Raw genomic sequence first — 16,360 nt, 5'->3', positions numbered from 1 at the left:
GCGTGGGTGAATGGTTCTGTCGAGTGGGTGTCGACCCTCTTGAAGAAGAGTGGGCGTACGGGTAAGGTGGAGGCGTTCAACTGCTTGGACGCCCTCTTGAGGAGGTAAGCTGCTTCTCCTCTTCGTACAGCACAAACGCTTACCCTGCGTTTCAGATATTCCGCGATCCCAGCTGATCTATCCGCAAACCTCATCCCGACGCTCAAGGCGTACATCATCCCCGCCGACATCCTGCTCCTCGGTGCCGCACTCGACATCATCGCTCTCCTGCTCGAGCTCTCCCCGGTGGCGACGTTCCCCGAGGTCGAGCGCGACGTGCTCACGGACGTCTACGGGATCGCGCACTCGCCGCTTCTCGCGGGCGCGCCGTTCGACTCCGTGCTCGCGTTCTACGCGGCGCTCGTCGAGGCTGACATGCAGATCGCGCCGCACGTCGTCGCGAACCTCGTTTCCTCGGTCGAGAAGGCGCCGAAGGGCGATGTGAGCCTCCCGAATGTCGCCAAGTGCGTGGGCCAGGTCGTCAAATCCCAGCGTGCGGTCGCCGCCGGGACGATCGCGGAGTTCGCCCGGCACCTCAAGGTACGTGTACTAGCGTTGTTTGTTGCACCAGTCTCCACTGACACGGCATTGTAGCCGACTTCGAAAGCCAAGACGCCGCAAGTCGTCCTCAGCCTGCTCGTCGTGGGCGAGGTTGGACGCTTCATGTAAGCTTTTGCTCTCGTGCGGTGAGTGCCTGTGTCTGATACGTTTGTAGCGATATGTCGCCTCAGCACGACATCTTCACCCATGCGATCGAGCGGTTTACCGCAGAGCAGGAGGAGGTTCGTACAGCAGCTGCCTTCGCCGCAGGCAACATGGCGGTCGGAAACCTGCACCACTTCTTGCCCGTCATCGTTAAGATCGTCGAGAACGAACAGGAGAGGCGTCTGCTGTCTCTGCACGCCCTGAAGGAGGTGCGCGGTGCTTTACTCGTTGCTGTCGTATAATTCTAACATAGCTCTAGATCGTGACGCACTGCTCGCACGGACAGCTGGAGACCGTCGCGGACATGCTCTGGACGCCGCTGTTCGAGAACTCGGAGAACCAGGAAGAGACGACGCGGAACGTCGCTGCGGCGTGCCTCGGCAAGCTCACCACGACGCATCCCTCGCGCTACCTGCCTCAACTCCAGGTAAGCTTGAACGCCAGGCAGACTCGTACAGTGCTCATATACATCTATTAGGCTCGCATTGCGGACCCGAATCCCGCTACGAGGGCCACCGTGCTGTCGGCGATCCGTTATACGTTCGCGGAGAGCCCGAGCTCGTTCGACGAGCTGCTCGGCACTGTCATCATGGACTTCCTGTCGTTGCTCTCTGACTCTGATTTGGTACGTCACAGGACCAGTTTTTGGGTTAGAATATCTCACTCATCGCGCTCCGTAGACTGTCCGTCGTCTCGCACTGTCGGCACTAAACTCTGCTGCCCGGTCGAAACCGCACTTGATCCGCGACCACCTGCCTGCGCTTCTGCCGAGCCTGTACAAGGAGACGCTCGTCAACCCGGACCTCATCCGTACTGTGCAGATGGGCCCGTGGACACACAAGGTCGACGACGGTCTCGAGGCCCGCAAGACAGCGTACGAGACGCTCTACACCCTCGTGAGTGTCGCGACGTAGCTCTTGCGTTGTGCATGTCTCATCATCCACCCACAGCTCGACACGTGCCTGTCACGCCTCGACCTGCACGAGTTCCTGGGGCACGTCACGGCGGGGCTCGCGGACGACTCGGACGAGGTGAAGGTGATCTGCCACATGATGCTGTTCCGGCTGGCGCAGGTGGCGCCGACGGCGACGGCGCAGCGGCTGGACGAGCTGGCCGCGCCGCTGGAGAAGAGCATGAAGGGCGCGACGATGACGAAGGACACGGTGAAGCAGGACATCGAGCGCGCGGCGGAGCTGCAGCGGAGCACGCTGCGCGCGGCCGCGGCACTGAGCCGGATTAGCCAGCCCGGCGCGAGCCCGAAGTTCGATGCGTTTGTGGCCGCGACGCAGAAGTCGGCGGAGTGGGGCGTCGAGTTCAGGGAGCTCGTTGGTGCGTGAGCGAGCGTGTGGGCGTCCGGTGCGTATACTGTGCACCCCGGCGAAGAGAAGAAAGAGAACTCGAGTGTTGTACCGAAAGAATGTCGAGCGAATGTCTCCCCGTGTATCTTTGAATGTTCCCCCCTCGCTCCGCATCGATGCGTCTTCCATGTTCCATCTGTGTGTTAGATATCTCGCGTAGTGCTGTCGTCCATCGATTTCCCCTTCACCATCTGTACTGTCCGCGGGTAATGTGTGCACACAGCGAGGGCACAAGATAAGATGCTTCGCGGAGGAGGTGCGCGCCGGTGGAAGGGGCGCGGGCGCGTCGGGAGTGTGATCCGTGGGCGGGCGGACGGATGAAGCGGGCGTACTGAACGCCCGATCGCGAGCCGCCGTCCTGCACGATCGCCTGACTCGGACCTACCTGTCCTGAACGATCGTCTGCGTATGATTCTAATGGCCCGCTCTCTTCCCCGTACTTCCACCTTGTCTACGATTCGTCTGTCTCCCTACCCGTGTGCTCGCAAATACTCATGATGTCGCTGGTTCGGGCGACGAGACTGCTCTCGCGATTCTCTACTGGCCGACCACCATTACGAGCGCGAACGCTGGCGACCTCGTCTCCAGGCTCATGTCCTCCCAGACCCAGGTTACTCACCACACGTCGAATGGCTGCAGCTGGGCTCATCTCGGGCGCGGTGCTTGGAACGTCGCTGCTCGCCCCCGTCGTGTATGCGGATGCGGCGGAGGACGCGGACGTGCCAGGGAAGGCGACCGGGCGGAGCTCACCAGGGGGCGGCACGCCGCTGTCGGCGCTGGTGAGGACGTACGTTGTGTACTCACTGTGCTCTATCCCCCCGCTCGTGGACTGGTCGCCCGTCATTCTCTCTATACTGCTCGCCATCCCGGGGGTGAAGCAGATTACCGAAGTCGTCGTGCGCTACACGTTCTTCAACCAAGTGAGTGTCGCGCATCTTCTCGTGTTGTTCCGCTGAAGACTGAGGTGTGGCGCAGTTCGTAGGTGGGGACAGCGCGGAAGAGGCTATTCCGGTGCTCGAGCAGCTCCGCGCGGAAAACAAGGGCGTGCTCTTCGTGTACAGCGTCGAGGTCGACGAGAGCGCACCTGCATCCGCGGCGCCCGCCGCGCTGTCCGCGCACAAGCAGATCGTGAGCGAGACGCTGCGCTGCATCGACGTCGCGGCGGACTTTGAGGACAAGCACGCGTCCACGGACGGCGGGAAGGGCACCTGGGTCGCCATCAAGCTCGTGCGTTCCCCCTCATGCTCCGGCCGACGACGGACCTGTGACTGACGGATGCTGGGCAGAGTGCGATGGTGCCCGACGCGGAGGCGCTGCGGCGGCTGTCGAAGCACCTCGTCGACACGCGCGCACCGACGACGCCGCGCGTCGCGTTCCCGGGGTGCCCGCGCGCGAGCGACCTCGACGTCCTATCTGCGCCCGCCGGGAGTCTCTCGGAAGCGGACGTCGCGGCGCTGTGCGAGCTGCGGGACGACCTCGCCGCCATCTGCGAGCGCGCCCGTGCACGCGGGATCAGGATCACGGTCGATGCGGAACATAGGTATGTTGCTGTGCTCGGTGTGGGTGTATGCGTGGCTGATTTTGGTTGGGGGGAAGTTGGTACCAGGTATGCAGCTCTTTGGCGGTGGTGTCGGTGGGGTTAGGATAGACCTTAACCCTAATCTGGTAGCCCGCCATAGATTCGTTCACTCTGGACATGATGCGCACGTTTAACAAGCTTCCTGCGCCGTCGAAGAGCTCCTGGTTCTCGCGGAGAGAGTCGCCGATTCCTTCCGTTGAGACGCAGCCACTAATCTATAACACGTTCCAAGGCTATCTTCGTCGGTGAGCAGCTAGTGCGGTAGACATACAGCCGTTTAGCTCATTGAACTACTACCAGGACGCCGGAATACCTTGCTCAGAGCATCGCAGATGCGCGCGCAGGCGGTTACGCGCTTGGCGTGAAGCTCGTCCGCGGCGCATACCACCCGCACGAGATGGAGGTGCACAAGGCAGCGACCCAATCGCGCATCGATCGCACCACACCCTCAGGTACACATGAGCTCTCGATCTCGCCCGACAACATGCCGCCTGTCTGGCTTGTGAAGGATGAGACGGACACCTGCTATGACGAAAGTGTGCGGATGCTTGTGCAGCTTGTGCGCGAGGACGCGGATGCCGTGGAGAAGGGCGCGCCAGGTCCGGCGATCGGGGCGTTATTCGGGACACATAACTGGGAGAGCGCGAATTTGGTGATTGACGAGCTCGTGAGGCAGGGGCTGGCGACAAAGATGGGTGAGGGCGAGAGTGGGAGCGTGTGGATCAGCGATGCGGCGATGAAGCGCGTCGTGGTCGCGCAGCTTTACGGTGCGTGGTATCTGCTACGAGGAATGCGCGCGCGTACGCTGACTATGGCTCGGGACAGGCATGTGCGACGAGCTAACGGACCATCTGGTCCGCCGTACTCGCACCACGTCTCCGTTCGTGCTGAAGTACCTGCCGTACGGCAGTCTCGCAGAGGTCCGCTCAGCCTGCAGTCTCCAGTGTAATTCGAGAACGCTGACGGAGTTGCTTTCAGGTCATGCCGTACCTCAGCCGCCGCGCGATTGAGAACAAGTCGGTTCTCGGGAACGGCGGTGCTGCGAGCGAGCGGAAACGCGCTGCGTCGGAGATTCGGGCGAGGCTGTTTGGACAGTAAGCACCCGGCGGCATGAGGTGTGTAGATATCGGTGCTGGATTGAGGCTCTGGATTTCTTGGACGAACCCTGGTTTGTTGGATAGATCGTATACTAAGAGCTGCTGCTGTAGACTCAGAGTACCTTCGACTAATTCCCAATCTTCGCTGAACAGTTTCGAGACGCGTCGCGTACACGCGACAGATGGTGTTTAGCTCACATGACCGTGTCGGGGGGCAACGTGCTTGCCGCCTCCCAACTCAGATAGCCTATCTTCCACCGTCAACGGCCCGGAGGATGTACCTCGGATACTCACTGGCAGTACTCATGACCTGGCACGTATACATTTCATTGCGCTAAGGTGTCTGTGCACATGCTGATCCTTTGCCACTGTAGCGTAGATAGTGGTCGGCCAGTACGACCGTAACTGTAGCTTTGCAGGGGCGAGAGAAGGGCGCAAGCTGGAGTACAGAAGCTTTACACGTTGATAAGACGTCTTCAATCCACTATCCTCCAGCCATGAAGTGGTATCAGAAGATACGGCCTATGTTCCGGACCCTGCGGCGTTTTTGGTACGTGTGCATGCGTGTTCCAGTACGTACCAGACAACGTGCCCGCTGACCTGGCTATCGCAGATCATGTATGTATGTATGCCCCCTGAGGCTGCACAAGGCCCTCTCTGAATGCGCCCGCCCCACACACCTTGACCACCCGACATGACGACGGCCCCTCTTCTCCTCTGCGCACGGCTCAGGCTGCTCTCGAGAAGCCGCGTACCCACGCAGTCCGGTGCGTATATGCGCGCGCGGGCGATAGGCACCTCGGCGGCATCTGGTGGGAGTGCCCCGCGATCGCGGCTTTTCAGCCTGCGCCGTCTGACTGCGCTCGGGCTCGCGTCGAGCGTGGCTTTGGGGGCGTCGATCTTCGTGCAGGATGCACGCGCAGGCACCGCTGCGACCTCGGGGGCGAACACCGCCAGTAGCAGCAGCAAGAGAAGCGATCTGCCGCCGACTCCACTCTCCGAGCTTTTCCGGACGTACGTCGTATTCGCGTTCTGCTCGGTGCCGACGCTGGTGGAGTGGGCCCCGGCGATACTCGCCGCGCTCACTGCGGTGCCGGGCGTGCGGCAGGTGACGGAGGCGGCCGTGCGCGCGACGTTCTTCGATCAGGTGCCGTCAACGCAAGTCTCGCGCAGTGCTGAGTACTGATGTGCAGGACGCGTCTGCTAGTTCGTGGGCGGCGACACGGCCGAGGACGCGTTCCCGCTGATCGAGGGGCTGCGCGCGCAGAACACGGGGTGCCTGTTCGCGTACAGCGTGGAGGTGGACCAGGCGGAGGCGTCGGGGCACGCGAAGGAGGGTAAGCATACGGGGGAGGCGGCGGCGCACAAGCAGGTCGTGGCCGAGACGCTGCATTGCATCGACGTCGCTGCGGGGTTCGAGGATAGGTACACGGCGGGGAGCGTGAAGGGCAGGCGGACGTGGGTCGCGATCAAGCTGGTACGTGCCTCTTGAGATATAATGTGCGTATTCATTGGCGCGACGAATGACTGACGATGCGGTGGTGCAGAGCGCGATGGTCCCGAACGCAGAGATCCTGCGCAAGTTCTCGAAGTACCTCCTGGACACGCGTCCGCAGATCAGTACTGCCGTCGCGTTTCCCGGATGCCCGCTTCCGACGGACTTGGACGTGCTGGCTGCGCCCAGCAAGGCCTCTGGACCACTCACGGACGTAGATATCGCGGCGCTAAGGGAGCTGCGCGAGGACCTGGTCGCGATTTGCACGCGCGCGAAGGAGAGAGGGGTGCGGCTTATATTCGATGCCGAGTACAGGTGAGGTAAATCGGTAACTGTTATGGCGCATTAATCGCTCAGCACGACTGGGACGCATTCGACAGCTGGTACGAGGTAAGTGTCCACCAAACATCTACGCCTTTGCCCGCTCACAAAATGAATTACGCCTTGCCAGCCTGCGATAGATGCGTTCACCTTGGACATGATGCGCAAGTTTAATAAGCTGCCTGCACGGCCGACATCATCGTGGTTTGGTACAAGGAGGCCGGAGCCTGCGACAGTACAGCCACTCATATACGCAACCTACCAAGCCTACCTCCGACGGTAATGCGGCACACCACGCAGATTGCCTTCCCAACCAAATACTGACGTACCAGCATCATCCAGGACACCCGAGTATCTCGCGCAGAGCATCGCCGCGGCGCGCAAAGAGGGCTACGCGCTCGGTGTAAAGCTCGTGCGCGGGGCGTACCACCCACACGAGCTCGTCGCGCACCCCTCCACGAGCGCGACGGTGGACGCGTCGCTCGCGTCGCCCGCCATGTCCACCTCGCTCTCGATCTCGCCCGACCCCGTGCCGCCCGTGTGGACGGCGAAGGCGGACACGGACGCCCGGTACAACGCGGGCGTGCGCGCGCTCGTCGCGGCCGTCAGGGAGGACGTCGCGCGCGGGGGCCAGCTAGGGCTCGGGGTGCTGTTTGGGACGCATAATTGGGAGAGCGCGGGGTTGATCGTGGATGAGCTCGTTAGGCAGGGACTGGCAGTAAAGGTGGAGGGCGAGGGCGGGGTGGTGGCGGTGGGGGACGAGGTTGCCGAGAGGGTGACGCTTGGGCAGCTGTATGGTGCGTCATGTTTCCGCTTTCTTGCTCGGACCGAGAGCGACCGAGAGGCACTCGAGCGGGCTTGCCTCTGTGGCCTTGGTCATTTGGATAAGAGGTGCTTACGGTCGTGATGGAGGATGTGCTGACCGCGCCGGGATGGAACAGGTATGACGGCCGCGCTGACCGGCCACCTCGTCGATCGGGTCCGCTCCTCGTCGCCCTTCGTCATCAAGTACATCCCGTACGGTCGTCTGTCCGAGGTGAGCTTCATCCCCCCGGTCTTGCGAGGCCGGGGTATGTGCAAGCGTTTCTGACGATGCGTCGGTCCGTAGGTGATGCCGTATTTGAGCCGGCGGGCGATCGAGAACAAGTCGGTGCTGGGTAATGGCGCAGCGGAGGATGAGCGCCGCAGGGCGGCGGCGGAGATCTGGACTCGGATTATTGGGTGAGCGCATTAGTGTATAGTGTTGTCATGTTGTATGTATGCTTGGGTGGCCCGATGAAATGCTCTTACGAAAACTCAGGGCGTATGACGATGCGATGGACCGAAGCCTGACACTTCGCGACGACACACGAGATGATAGACATTGCATATGGATACATGACGACGTGTTGCATTTGTTTCGTGGCTCGCAGGGCAGGATAATCTTGTATGCATACATCTTGGTTTGTCTTCGTCGGCATCTTTGGCTTGCACCTCCGTCAGCGTATCCGCTATATTCAGCTTCAAGCTTGAGGCTACTGCCCCTCCGCCTGCTTGAACGCCTTCAAGGCCTTGTCAAGGACCTCGGTCATGCCGATGACGCCCTCTTCCTCCTGCGTGCGGCCGATGAGCTGGAGGTTGACAGGCATGCCGTGCCACAGCTCCGGATCATCTACGCAAGGGAGAAAAGCGGTGCATTGAATGAGCATTATTGGCAGGCTGTGGGAGGGATCGAGGACGCGGCGAGGAAAACGTACAGAGCTTGTACACGGCCTCGTCCTCGTGGTTGTGGAATGTATGCGGCGCGACGCGCTGGTCGAGCGCCTTGTCCACAGTGGTGACGGGCAAGATGGAGGCCGTGTAGTCCAGGAAGTTGCACAGCTCCGTGTAGAAGAAGTCGCTGTCGCGCAGAACACTGTCAGCAAAAACTGCGCACGGACCTGCACAATGACCGAGCGCAGCTGGACTCACGAGTTACAGCCGTGAGGGCACGCGGCATACGCCGCCGCAGGGCTGATTATCGCGTCGACTGGCCGTCCTGTGCCCGTGTTCGCGGCGGTGGCTTCCCAGTGATCGAGGTACGACTTCCGGAGCCCGCGCTTCTGCTTGTGCAGTTCCCACAACTACATACATTCGCGTCACCATTACTTTGTCGCACATGGACCGGAGATGAGAGCAAGACGCGACGCACCTCGTACGCGGACAGGTGCCGGCGCTCGCCCACGATCGTGCGGATGAGAGGCTCGTCGAGCGCGTACTCGTGTGCGTCCGTTTCAGGGCTCATAGACTGGATGAGCGGCTCGCCCGAGAGCGCGCAGTCGTTGAGAAGGTCCTGCGCATCGTCCGCAACGAAGATCCTTTGCTGTTTCATGCAATGCGGGTGCGGCACCGGTGAGTATTTCTGGCTGACGCGGGGAAGATAGTGGCACTGACACCGTTCTCGAAGATCTCGAGGTGTCGGTGGTTCTCCCAGTCAATCACTGCACACGTCAGTCTAGTGCTGGCCACCGAGTGATGTGTCGCTGTCTGTCTTACCGGTATGTCCGGCCGCCTCCAGTGCCTTCTTTGCGATTTCCATCGCTCGGACGAGCGGCGGGTGGGGCTTGACAAGACCGTTGTCCCACATGATAGCGAAGCACATCTTGCCGCCCTCACCGTGGTCACCGAGCGCGTACTCGCGCGCGCTCCACTCTTTCCGCACGGCGAGGGGGTCTTTGCGCCATGGCTTTGCATCGATGATCGCCTTCGTGAAGAGCTTAACGCCTTCAAGGGAGTTCGTCATCGGCCCGAGCACGGACGAGATGCTCTCCTGGCCCTCCATCGCGTTCACCGCGTTGCAGTACGGCAGGCGCTCATACGACGGGCGCAAGCCGTAGAGCCCGCAGAAGGCGCTCGGGATGCGGACAGACCTGGTGCGACGTCAGCGTCAGCGTCAGGCACACATGGCGGTCCGGAGGCAGTAGTGCACAGCGACAGAGGAGAGCGGCACTAATTTGGAAGGATGAAGGGGTGGGTGCACGAGAAGACGTACCCGCCGATATCGGTGCCTACGCCGAGGGGGCTGCCGTGGAGAGCGACGAGCGCGCCCTCCCCGCCGGAGGAGCCGCCCGGGGCCATGTACCGGTTGAATGGGTTCGTTGTGCGGCCGAAGACGTGGTTGTACGTCTCGCCCCACTGCGTGTGTGATCGAGCATCAGCTTCGCGAACCAGCATGCACGGACGCGCAGATAGGATCGTTCCATCGGAACCCCGGGAGCGTTGCGGGAGCGCAACTGAATCCGGATTCTCAGGTCGGGTGGAGCGCGTACAGATCCCTGCGCATTGACAGATCGCAGGTACGCGGGAGGGCGTTCTATGTGTCACCCCGAGCGTGCCGAGCAGGGGAAGTGGCAGAAGCGATGAGAGAGTAGGCGCACCATGAGAGTCTGCGGCACGTTCGTGCGCACAAAGGGTACGGCACCGCACTCGTACAGCAGTTCGACAAGGACGCTGTCGCGGTTGGCTACGCGACCTATCCAGCCGGCGTAGCCTGTAACAAGTCATTAGTTGGTTTTCATAATCAGAGAGAAATATCGGCGTGGAAAGTACATGCGAACCCCAGTAGACTGTGCCGCAGAAAAATTATGACGACGCGGTGCAGGACTAGTCCTTGCAACGCATCGCGCGTTCACGTTGTGCTACACCGTGGAATGGTGGAACATGCTTTACGAAACGGTTTTTCCAGAGGTCCTGCAGCCAGCTTCCTTGTAATGCGTTGAAGAAAGGGACGTTCAGACAGGCTGAGGGGTTGCCCGCCCTTACAAGTAATTGCATGGAGAGCCGCAATATAGTGGAAGAGGTTCTGAATATAAAAGACGCATGTGAGTCGGTGGGCAGCAGGGCGTGAACGGTGCTTTCCATGCAATCAATTCGGCCCACACGTAATCGTGAGGGGAGCGGCTCAATAACTGCGTAGTACGTACCCATGATCGTCTCCATGCCTTTGATGCAGAACTGGTCCTTGAGGGAGATGGGGAGGCCATGGAGAGGTCCAATAGGGTTTCCATGAGTCTTGAGGTACTCGTCGACTTCTGCCGCGCGCGCAAGGGCACGTTCGATAAATATCTCTGTCAAACAGTTGGTCTAATCGTATGCGGATTAGAGCCTGATCATCGTACATATCATTCATATTATTAGTACTGAACATACCAGCTGTTGAGCAATGATGGCACGTTTATAGAACGCGGTGGTGACCTCGACCGAGGACCATTGGCCGGTGCGGAGATTGTCGAGGAGGATCGCGACATTGACGGTATCAGTGATGTCAAGCTCGCGCGCGCTGAGAAGGCCACAAGTCCGGGGCACATCTAACACGTTGCGCTGGCTGTCTGGCGGGAGGGTGATGGTCCACTCTTTGGGAATGAGATCCAGTTGGCGCTGCTTGCGCTCGGCGCACAGGGTCTTCCAGTCTTGCGCGGGCATGGTGGTGGTCTGCATGCAATCGCTGAGGCATGAGCAGGACTCGGAGGGTCCCGTCGTATCGTGTACATGATTTGTCAGCAGACAATTGATCTCCGACGACGCGTCCAGATCTATACACAGGTAACTTACAGTACTTGACGCGTCGCGCGCCCGACGCGTCCGCCTTTCGTCGAACAGCAGCGAACAGCCAGACCTATACTTATACTCCTCAGCTGGTCCAAGCTGGTCCTACTTCAAGGCTCCTCTTATTCATAAGCTAGTATAGTGTACTGTGTAGATTTTGAACGTTGTCTGCGCGGCACGGGGAACCTCCAAGACTCACGCGAACTTTTTCTTCGCTCCGCCACTGTGTGGTCAACGAGCTATGACGGCCACTGAGCGTGACATCGGGATACGGGGTACTTGAAGATGACGGTGCACATGAATATGCGTTTATCCGACCCTTGCAGAACGTCCAGGTGAAGTCGAAGCTAAGGGACCGACCAGGAAATCCTGCCACAACGAGACGTCGCTCGAGGGTGCGATCCTAAAATCATAATACCCTAGGAACGATAGATACATAAGTATATTCAGGGTCACTGAAGCTGGCATAAGAAGAATATGTCCCTGCATTGCTTGCGGGATGGGTGGTAGTCAATATTTGACTGGTCGGATAAGAATCGCGTCTCTATCAAATTGTCAATTTACATGATGAAAGCGATATTGAGACAAGCATGGTGGGCGTGATGAAGCGTTGAGTACAAAAACCTGTATTATTGCTCTGTCAGCTTATCGCAACGCTCAGCGGTTTGGGACGACGTGCGAAGAGAATGCGGGGGATGGGAGGAGATAAGATGAACGAAGGAATACCGTCGACACTCCACAGATCTCGGATCTTCTCTCATCAGCCAGCGGTCTTCGCTGTCCGCGTTCGCCAGCCAAGACCCCCACCACCATATGTATTTGCTTGTCATCTGCTCAGGGCCTGGCCGGGAGACGGGGAGAACGCTCGAGAAAGGACTGTGCTTGTTGTTCCCGGGCATCGTGGTGGGCATGCAGAAACATGTTCCGAGCGGAGTGGACGGTCGACGTCACTGCCAGGGTGCCAGGCTGAGGGAACAAGGGCATTCGGATATGGAATAGCTCACGAGAGCGTGATGGAATGTCCAATCGGAGTTTGTGTCCGCGCCGGAGGACGGTGCACAATTGGCGAGCCCGGGTACGGACCGCCGGAAAGCACAGGCTGTGGGCTCTTCCCCGCCGAAGAGACTGGCTGAGGCCGTTCTGGCTGCTGCAGAGCGTGCTCAGCGTGTGTCGGTCGGAGCACGACGAGGGCGCGAGATCTGCATTGCAGAGGATGATGGTTGCAGAGGGGAGCCTGCGGCTGCGGAGGTCGGCAAGATCAAGTTGCGAGGAAATGTCAGGAAAAGCAGAATCAGGATATATCGGAGCTTTGGCTGTGTTTGCGCGTGGTGGCACCGTCTCAGAGACGGGCGCCTGCGGTCGCCGTCGTTGTCGTTGACGTTGTCGCAGTCGTTGGCCAGCCTGCCTTCCTCGTCGTCGGGCCCAACGACCTCACCCACAGCCCCGCCCCGCCTGTCCACTTCTCCCTTCTTTTTCTCCCCCTCTCCTTAAAACAGTTGCTAGGACTTCTGTGCGTGAGCTTGACGCCTCCGTGACCGTATCTAACCGTTGCCTTTCTCCACATTCCGTTGTCCCCCTCACCCCGTTCGCCAACCACGTTCATCGCGTCCTCGCTTCGCGCGTGCAGCTCGGTCTAGGCGTATTCTGCTCGACGCGCAGTCCATGGCCGTTCTTGCCCCTCAAGACTGGCATCCACCTAGAGATCATACCATGGACGCGCCTTCTCCCAACTCCATCAACGCCTCTGTACCCCGCCAGCGCTCCTCGCCCGCAAACGAACACTCCCTCGCACAGTCCCCCATGCCCCAGCAACAGCCATACCCCTACCCCGTCCAGCAACAGCAACCGCCCCAACAGCAGCAGGCCGGATGGTCGCCCTCCCCTCAGCAGTTCTACCCCCAGTTCTATCAAAATCCCCATCAGCAGCCGTACCCCATGCACGCTCATCCGGGCCACCCACAGCAGGGGCAGATGCAATACTACGACCCAGCTAATGCCCAGTTTGCGCAGTGGGCCTACCAGCAGATGCTGCTCAACCAAGCCCATCAAATGTCGCAGATGTCCCAACCGGGCAGCCAACGGAGTCGGAGTGGTGGAAACCCTTCTCCCGACTATTTCGGTCAGAGCCCCATACCCGGATTCAGTCCCTTCCCCAGCGGCACGCCTCCGCCTCACCCGTCGCAGCTGCCGATGGGCTACTCTCAAGGTCCCCCGTCGGAGCAGGGTTCTCAATATGGCGGTTATCATCCCTACCGCCGTCCACAGCGCCATGGTTCCCAAAACCAGGATGATTGGCGTGCTGGGCCTCAGCACGCAGGTCCATTCAAACCCCCCTACGCGCATGCAGATGCTGCGGGTTCCTCCACTTCGGTAAATTCGGGCTCTTCGCAATCTGGGAGCCAACGACAACGCACGAACAGCACGCAGGGACCCGCTGCGGTTGGTAATGGCCCCGGCTCTACTCATTCACATACGAAATCGTCGAGCAGCAACAGCAACGGCCACGGTAGAACAGCCACGTCCCCATCCACGCCTCCCGCCCCGTCCAGCAACCCCGTCTCCGCCCCTCGCGTCCATCAGCGCACGGGATCAACCTCTTCTAACGCGTCTGCCCGTCCCGCTGCACCATCACCCGCATCGACGTCATCAGCTCCGGCCCCTGCAAGCACCGTGAACCTGCGAAAACCGTCGCCCTTGTCTCAAGGCACATTTACGGCAGCGGAGAAACGCATGTCGCGTGACGATAGCGATCTAGCAGCGATGCTGGAGCCCGCGGCCGGCGTGAGGAGCGCAGGCCTGAAAGGGCGATTGCGTCGGGCGCTTTCGCTCAACGCGAGCAATGCGCTTCGGGAAGAGGAGGAGGAAGACACGTCCAAGCTGCAGACCCCAAGACCTAGCCAGTCGAGCATGGGCTCGAGTGCGACACTTGCCATGGACGACAGCGACTCCACTGCGACAGTGCAGAAGAAGAAGTCGCGCTCGCTGTTCAACTCGAAGCTTAATCGCTCGACCGACAACATCTCGCTATCGTCGACGATGTCGTCGGCTTCGATGGTCATTCGGAAGCTCGGCAACATCGGCAAGCTCGCTCGGAGAAATTCGCTGGCTGGCATCACGTCCCTGTTCAAGGACAAGAAGGACAAGGACGAGGAGGAGAGTGGCGCGGGGAAGAAGAGCAAGAAGAAGAAGGGCGAGAAGGCCGCCGTTGCTGAAGCTAGCGTGTCGCATGCCACCGCTGAGGTCGATCGTTCGGACTGGACGGCGAGCCCGGAGATGGCAGGACTCAGTCCGGCTGCGAGATTGGCGCGTCAGCACACCCTCAAGACGAACGCAGAGGCTGCTGCTAGGGCCAAGGCCGAAGCCGAGGCACGCGCTGCGGCTGCTGCTGCCGCCTCGAGCTCGGGACCGGTACCGACAACATGGGAGAAGAATACGACTACTCGGCAGGGCGATGCTTCCCCCGCTAAGCCCGGCAGCTCTTCACGGGTCGGCGAGAACGGGACGCGTGTTGTCGTCGAGCACGATGACTCGGATAGCGAAGATGGGCACAGCGACCTCGGGCACCCCAATCACGCCCAGAACTACAGCATCGAGGGCTGGGAGGATGACGAAGACTGGAATGAGGCGCACGAGGAGGAGGACGTTACGATCCGTCAGGCTCTTGACAACGCGAGTCTGGAGGAGGACTCGGAGATGGAGCCGTGGGCAATCAACGTCCGTCGTAGCATCGAGCGGACATTGAAGCCGGCGAAGGGCATTCTGAAGAGTAAGTTCATAGTTTTCTCAATGTCCCTGATCTAATAGTTCGAGCAGCGCGACCAGATGGCAGCGAGTACTCTCAGGACGCCTACCTCCCACCGAACCCGGCGTTCACGCGCATGCGGTCAAACTCATACGACTCGGCGCAGCCGAACTCGGAAGTACCGCCCCTCGGGCATCTTCCGCAATCGGATCCCGCCCAGATCGACGGGATCCACAAGCAGCACGGCTCGGCGAACGGTCACTCACCACAGAACTCCGGCTCCTTCCTACCACCGCTGTCGTTCGACTCGAACGGCTTGGCTGTCGAGTCGCCGAAGCATGAGTCCCCCGTCCACACGACAGGGCCTTCTGCGGCGGACAAGGTGCTCTTCAGCCACCCGAACTCGTCTGCCCCGGCGCTGTCACTGCACTCCGCAAACGCGCCCACCCTCACCCATCGTTCTCAGACAGCACCGTCGAAGCGCCTTGCCTTTGCGGCTAACCTGTCTGTGTACGACACCTTCCCGGCGACGGTATACGATCGACGAAGCGAGCCTGCGACGTGGAGCCGACTGACACCAGCGCTGGCGCAACGCATAAAGGAAGAGCTTAACTCCTATAAAATGGAGGAAATGGAGGTGCACGCGGCCAGTCGCGTTCAGTACGTCGTTTTCGTTGCTCTGTACATGCATGATGCTGACTTGATGTGTGCTACAGTACCCAGTTTTTCGTATAACGCTGCGAATATGGTCTGGTCGTCGTCGTATTGTCGCTACAATCTTTGCTGTCCATCTTCTCACACTTGGCGAAAATACGAAACCACAGTCCTAGTCTAGTGCCCGCAACACCTCTCCCGTTTTTATTATTCTTGCACACGCGGTTTGCCTTTACCCCCATTCATCCCACTTGTTCGTACCTACCAACCCCATCCCCCATCCCCTAAACGTCTTTCAACATTCACCCTACGTATTCGCGCACGACCCCCGGCTTTTTGGATCGATTATCCGCGGTCTCTGATCTCATCCAAGTTATAGTATACCCCTCAATCCTCACGTGTAATACTATGACGCACGTCGCTCGGTCCCTACAGTACGCAGATGTACGCTGCGCCGTACGTCGCCCCACCCGCATCTTTCTACTCTCGCTCGGCGCACTACTCCCACTAGTCTCTCGTTCCCACTCTCACTTTATCTCACTCGCTCGGTCACAGTTCCTGCATTCGGTCGCTAGCGGTACATTGACGGACCTTCTGGGAGACAAGTCTTTGCCGCCGCGCGACCGCCCCCATAGCTCACCAGTAGTACTACGTATACACACTCCCCCTCGTCTCGCTCGCCCCGCCCCGCCTGCCGTGTTCGTGTCGACTACGGTACCATCGCTGCATGCTCTCTCATGTCTCCCCCCAATCCCGCTCGTTGACGTCGCTCGCTGGCTGATGCTTCCTCGCGCACGCACCCACGCC

General features: G+C 60.1%; 5 protein-coding genes across 5 annotated transcripts in view; 4 read left to right on the top strand and 1 right to left on the bottom strand.

Moving 5' to 3' along the window:
* TRAVEDRAFT_140584 (ARM repeat-containing protein) overlaps nucleotides 1-2,290 on the top strand; it is a 5,319-nt gene extending 3,029 nt beyond the window's left edge. The window contains exons 10-16 of the mRNA XM_008035131.1: nucleotides 156-579; nucleotides 634-704; nucleotides 755-953; nucleotides 1,004-1,171; nucleotides 1,223-1,369; nucleotides 1,425-1,640; nucleotides 1,695-2,290. Of these exons, the coding sequence (XP_008033322.1) occupies nucleotides 156-579; nucleotides 634-704; nucleotides 755-953; nucleotides 1,004-1,171; nucleotides 1,223-1,369; nucleotides 1,425-1,640; nucleotides 1,695-2,081 (1,612 nt within the window). The 3' untranslated portion in view covers nucleotides 2,082-2,290. The remainder of the gene's footprint in view (nucleotides 1-155; nucleotides 580-633; nucleotides 705-754; nucleotides 954-1,003; nucleotides 1,172-1,222; nucleotides 1,370-1,424; nucleotides 1,641-1,694) is intronic.
* Nucleotides 2,291-2,556: 266 nt separating this feature from the next.
* Nucleotides 2,557-4,925, top strand: TRAVEDRAFT_26075 (FAD-linked oxidoreductase). The gene is made up of 8 exons (XM_008033716.1): nucleotides 2,557-3,022; nucleotides 3,078-3,329; nucleotides 3,389-3,642; nucleotides 3,699-3,708; nucleotides 3,772-3,926; nucleotides 3,982-4,448; nucleotides 4,507-4,601; nucleotides 4,660-4,925. Exons 1-8 carry the CDS (start codon nucleotides 2,732-2,734, stop codon nucleotides 4,777-4,779), a joined length of 1,644 nt encoding a protein of 547 aa, XP_008031907.1. The 5' UTR covers nucleotides 2,557-2,731; the 3' UTR covers nucleotides 4,780-4,925.
* Nucleotides 4,926-5,555: 630 nt separating this feature from the next.
* On the top strand, nucleotides 5,556-7,864 carry TRAVEDRAFT_55832 (FAD-linked oxidoreductase). The gene is made up of 7 exons (XM_008034232.1): nucleotides 5,556-5,925; nucleotides 5,986-6,588; nucleotides 6,654-6,663; nucleotides 6,725-6,873; nucleotides 6,937-7,391; nucleotides 7,536-7,630; nucleotides 7,703-7,864. Exons 2-7 carry the CDS (start codon nucleotides 6,302-6,304, stop codon nucleotides 7,817-7,819), a joined length of 1,113 nt encoding a protein of 370 aa, XP_008032423.1. The 5' UTR covers nucleotides 5,556-5,925; nucleotides 5,986-6,301; the 3' UTR covers nucleotides 7,820-7,864.
* Nucleotides 7,865-7,979: 115 nt separating this feature from the next.
* On the bottom strand, nucleotides 7,980-11,034 carry TRAVEDRAFT_160039 (general amidase; the record flags this gene model as incomplete). The annotated part of the gene is made up of 10 exons (XM_008035130.1): nucleotides 7,980-8,245; nucleotides 8,331-8,473; nucleotides 8,545-8,696; nucleotides 8,765-8,935; nucleotides 9,007-9,053; nucleotides 9,109-9,482; nucleotides 9,605-9,747; nucleotides 9,990-10,102; nucleotides 10,536-10,695; nucleotides 10,762-11,034. The coding sequence occupies 10 exons, from the start codon at nucleotides 11,032-11,034 to the stop codon at nucleotides 8,109-8,111; spliced, it is 1,713 nt and encodes a 570-aa protein (XP_008033321.1). The 3' UTR covers nucleotides 7,980-8,108.
* Nucleotides 11,035-13,114: 2,080 nt separating this feature from the next.
* On the top strand, nucleotides 13,115-16,358 carry TRAVEDRAFT_26068 (uncharacterized protein). The gene is made up of 3 exons (XM_008033715.1): nucleotides 13,115-14,923; nucleotides 14,971-15,559; nucleotides 15,616-16,358. The coding sequence occupies exons 1-3, from the start codon at nucleotides 13,129-13,131 to the stop codon at nucleotides 15,632-15,634; spliced, it is 2,403 nt and encodes an 800-aa protein (XP_008031906.1). The 5' UTR covers nucleotides 13,115-13,128; the 3' UTR covers nucleotides 15,635-16,358.
* The last annotated feature ends 2 nt before the right edge of the window (nucleotides 16,359-16,360 follow it).

Source organism: Trametes versicolor, assembly GCF_000271585.1.
Source record: "Trametes versicolor FP-101664 SS1 unplaced genomic scaffold TRAVEscaffold_1, whole genome shotgun sequence".
Classification (NCBI taxonomy): domain Eukaryota; kingdom Fungi; phylum Basidiomycota; class Agaricomycetes; order Polyporales; family Polyporaceae; genus Trametes; species Trametes versicolor.
This window is presented reverse-complemented; position numbering and strand designations above follow the sequence as displayed.

Excerpts from the sequence above, each read along its gene's own strand:
- TRAVEDRAFT_26068 (XM_008033715.1), top strand. The coding sequence starts at position 13,129 with ATGCAATACTACGACCCAGCTAATGCCCAGTTTGCGCAGTGGGCCTAC. Across the intron at positions 14,924-14,970 it reads GGCGAAGGGCATTCTGAAGA|CGCGACCAGATGGCAGCGAG; the intron begins GTAAGTTCATAG and ends TAGTTCGAGCAG.
- TRAVEDRAFT_26075 (XM_008033716.1), top strand. The coding sequence starts at position 2,732 with ATGGCTGCAGCTGGGCTCATCTCGGGCGCGGTGCTTGGAACGTCGCTG. Across the intron at positions 3,023-3,077 it reads GCTACACGTTCTTCAACCAA|TTCGTAGGTGGGGACAGCGC; the intron begins GTGAGTGTCGCG and ends GGTGTGGCGCAG. Across the intron at positions 4,449-4,506 it reads CGTGGTCGCGCAGCTTTACG|GCATGTGCGACGAGCTAACG; the intron begins GTGCGTGGTATC and ends GGCTCGGGACAG.
- TRAVEDRAFT_55832 (XM_008034232.1), top strand. The coding sequence starts at position 6,302 with ATGACTGACGATGCGGTGGTGCAGAGCGCGATGGTCCCGAACGCAGAG. Across the intron at positions 6,874-6,936 it reads TACCAAGCCTACCTCCGACG|GACACCCGAGTATCTCGCGC; the intron begins GTAATGCGGCAC and ends AGCATCATCCAG. Across the intron at positions 7,392-7,535 it reads GACGCTTGGGCAGCTGTATG|GTATGACGGCCGCGCTGACC; the intron begins GTGCGTCATGTT and ends GGGATGGAACAG.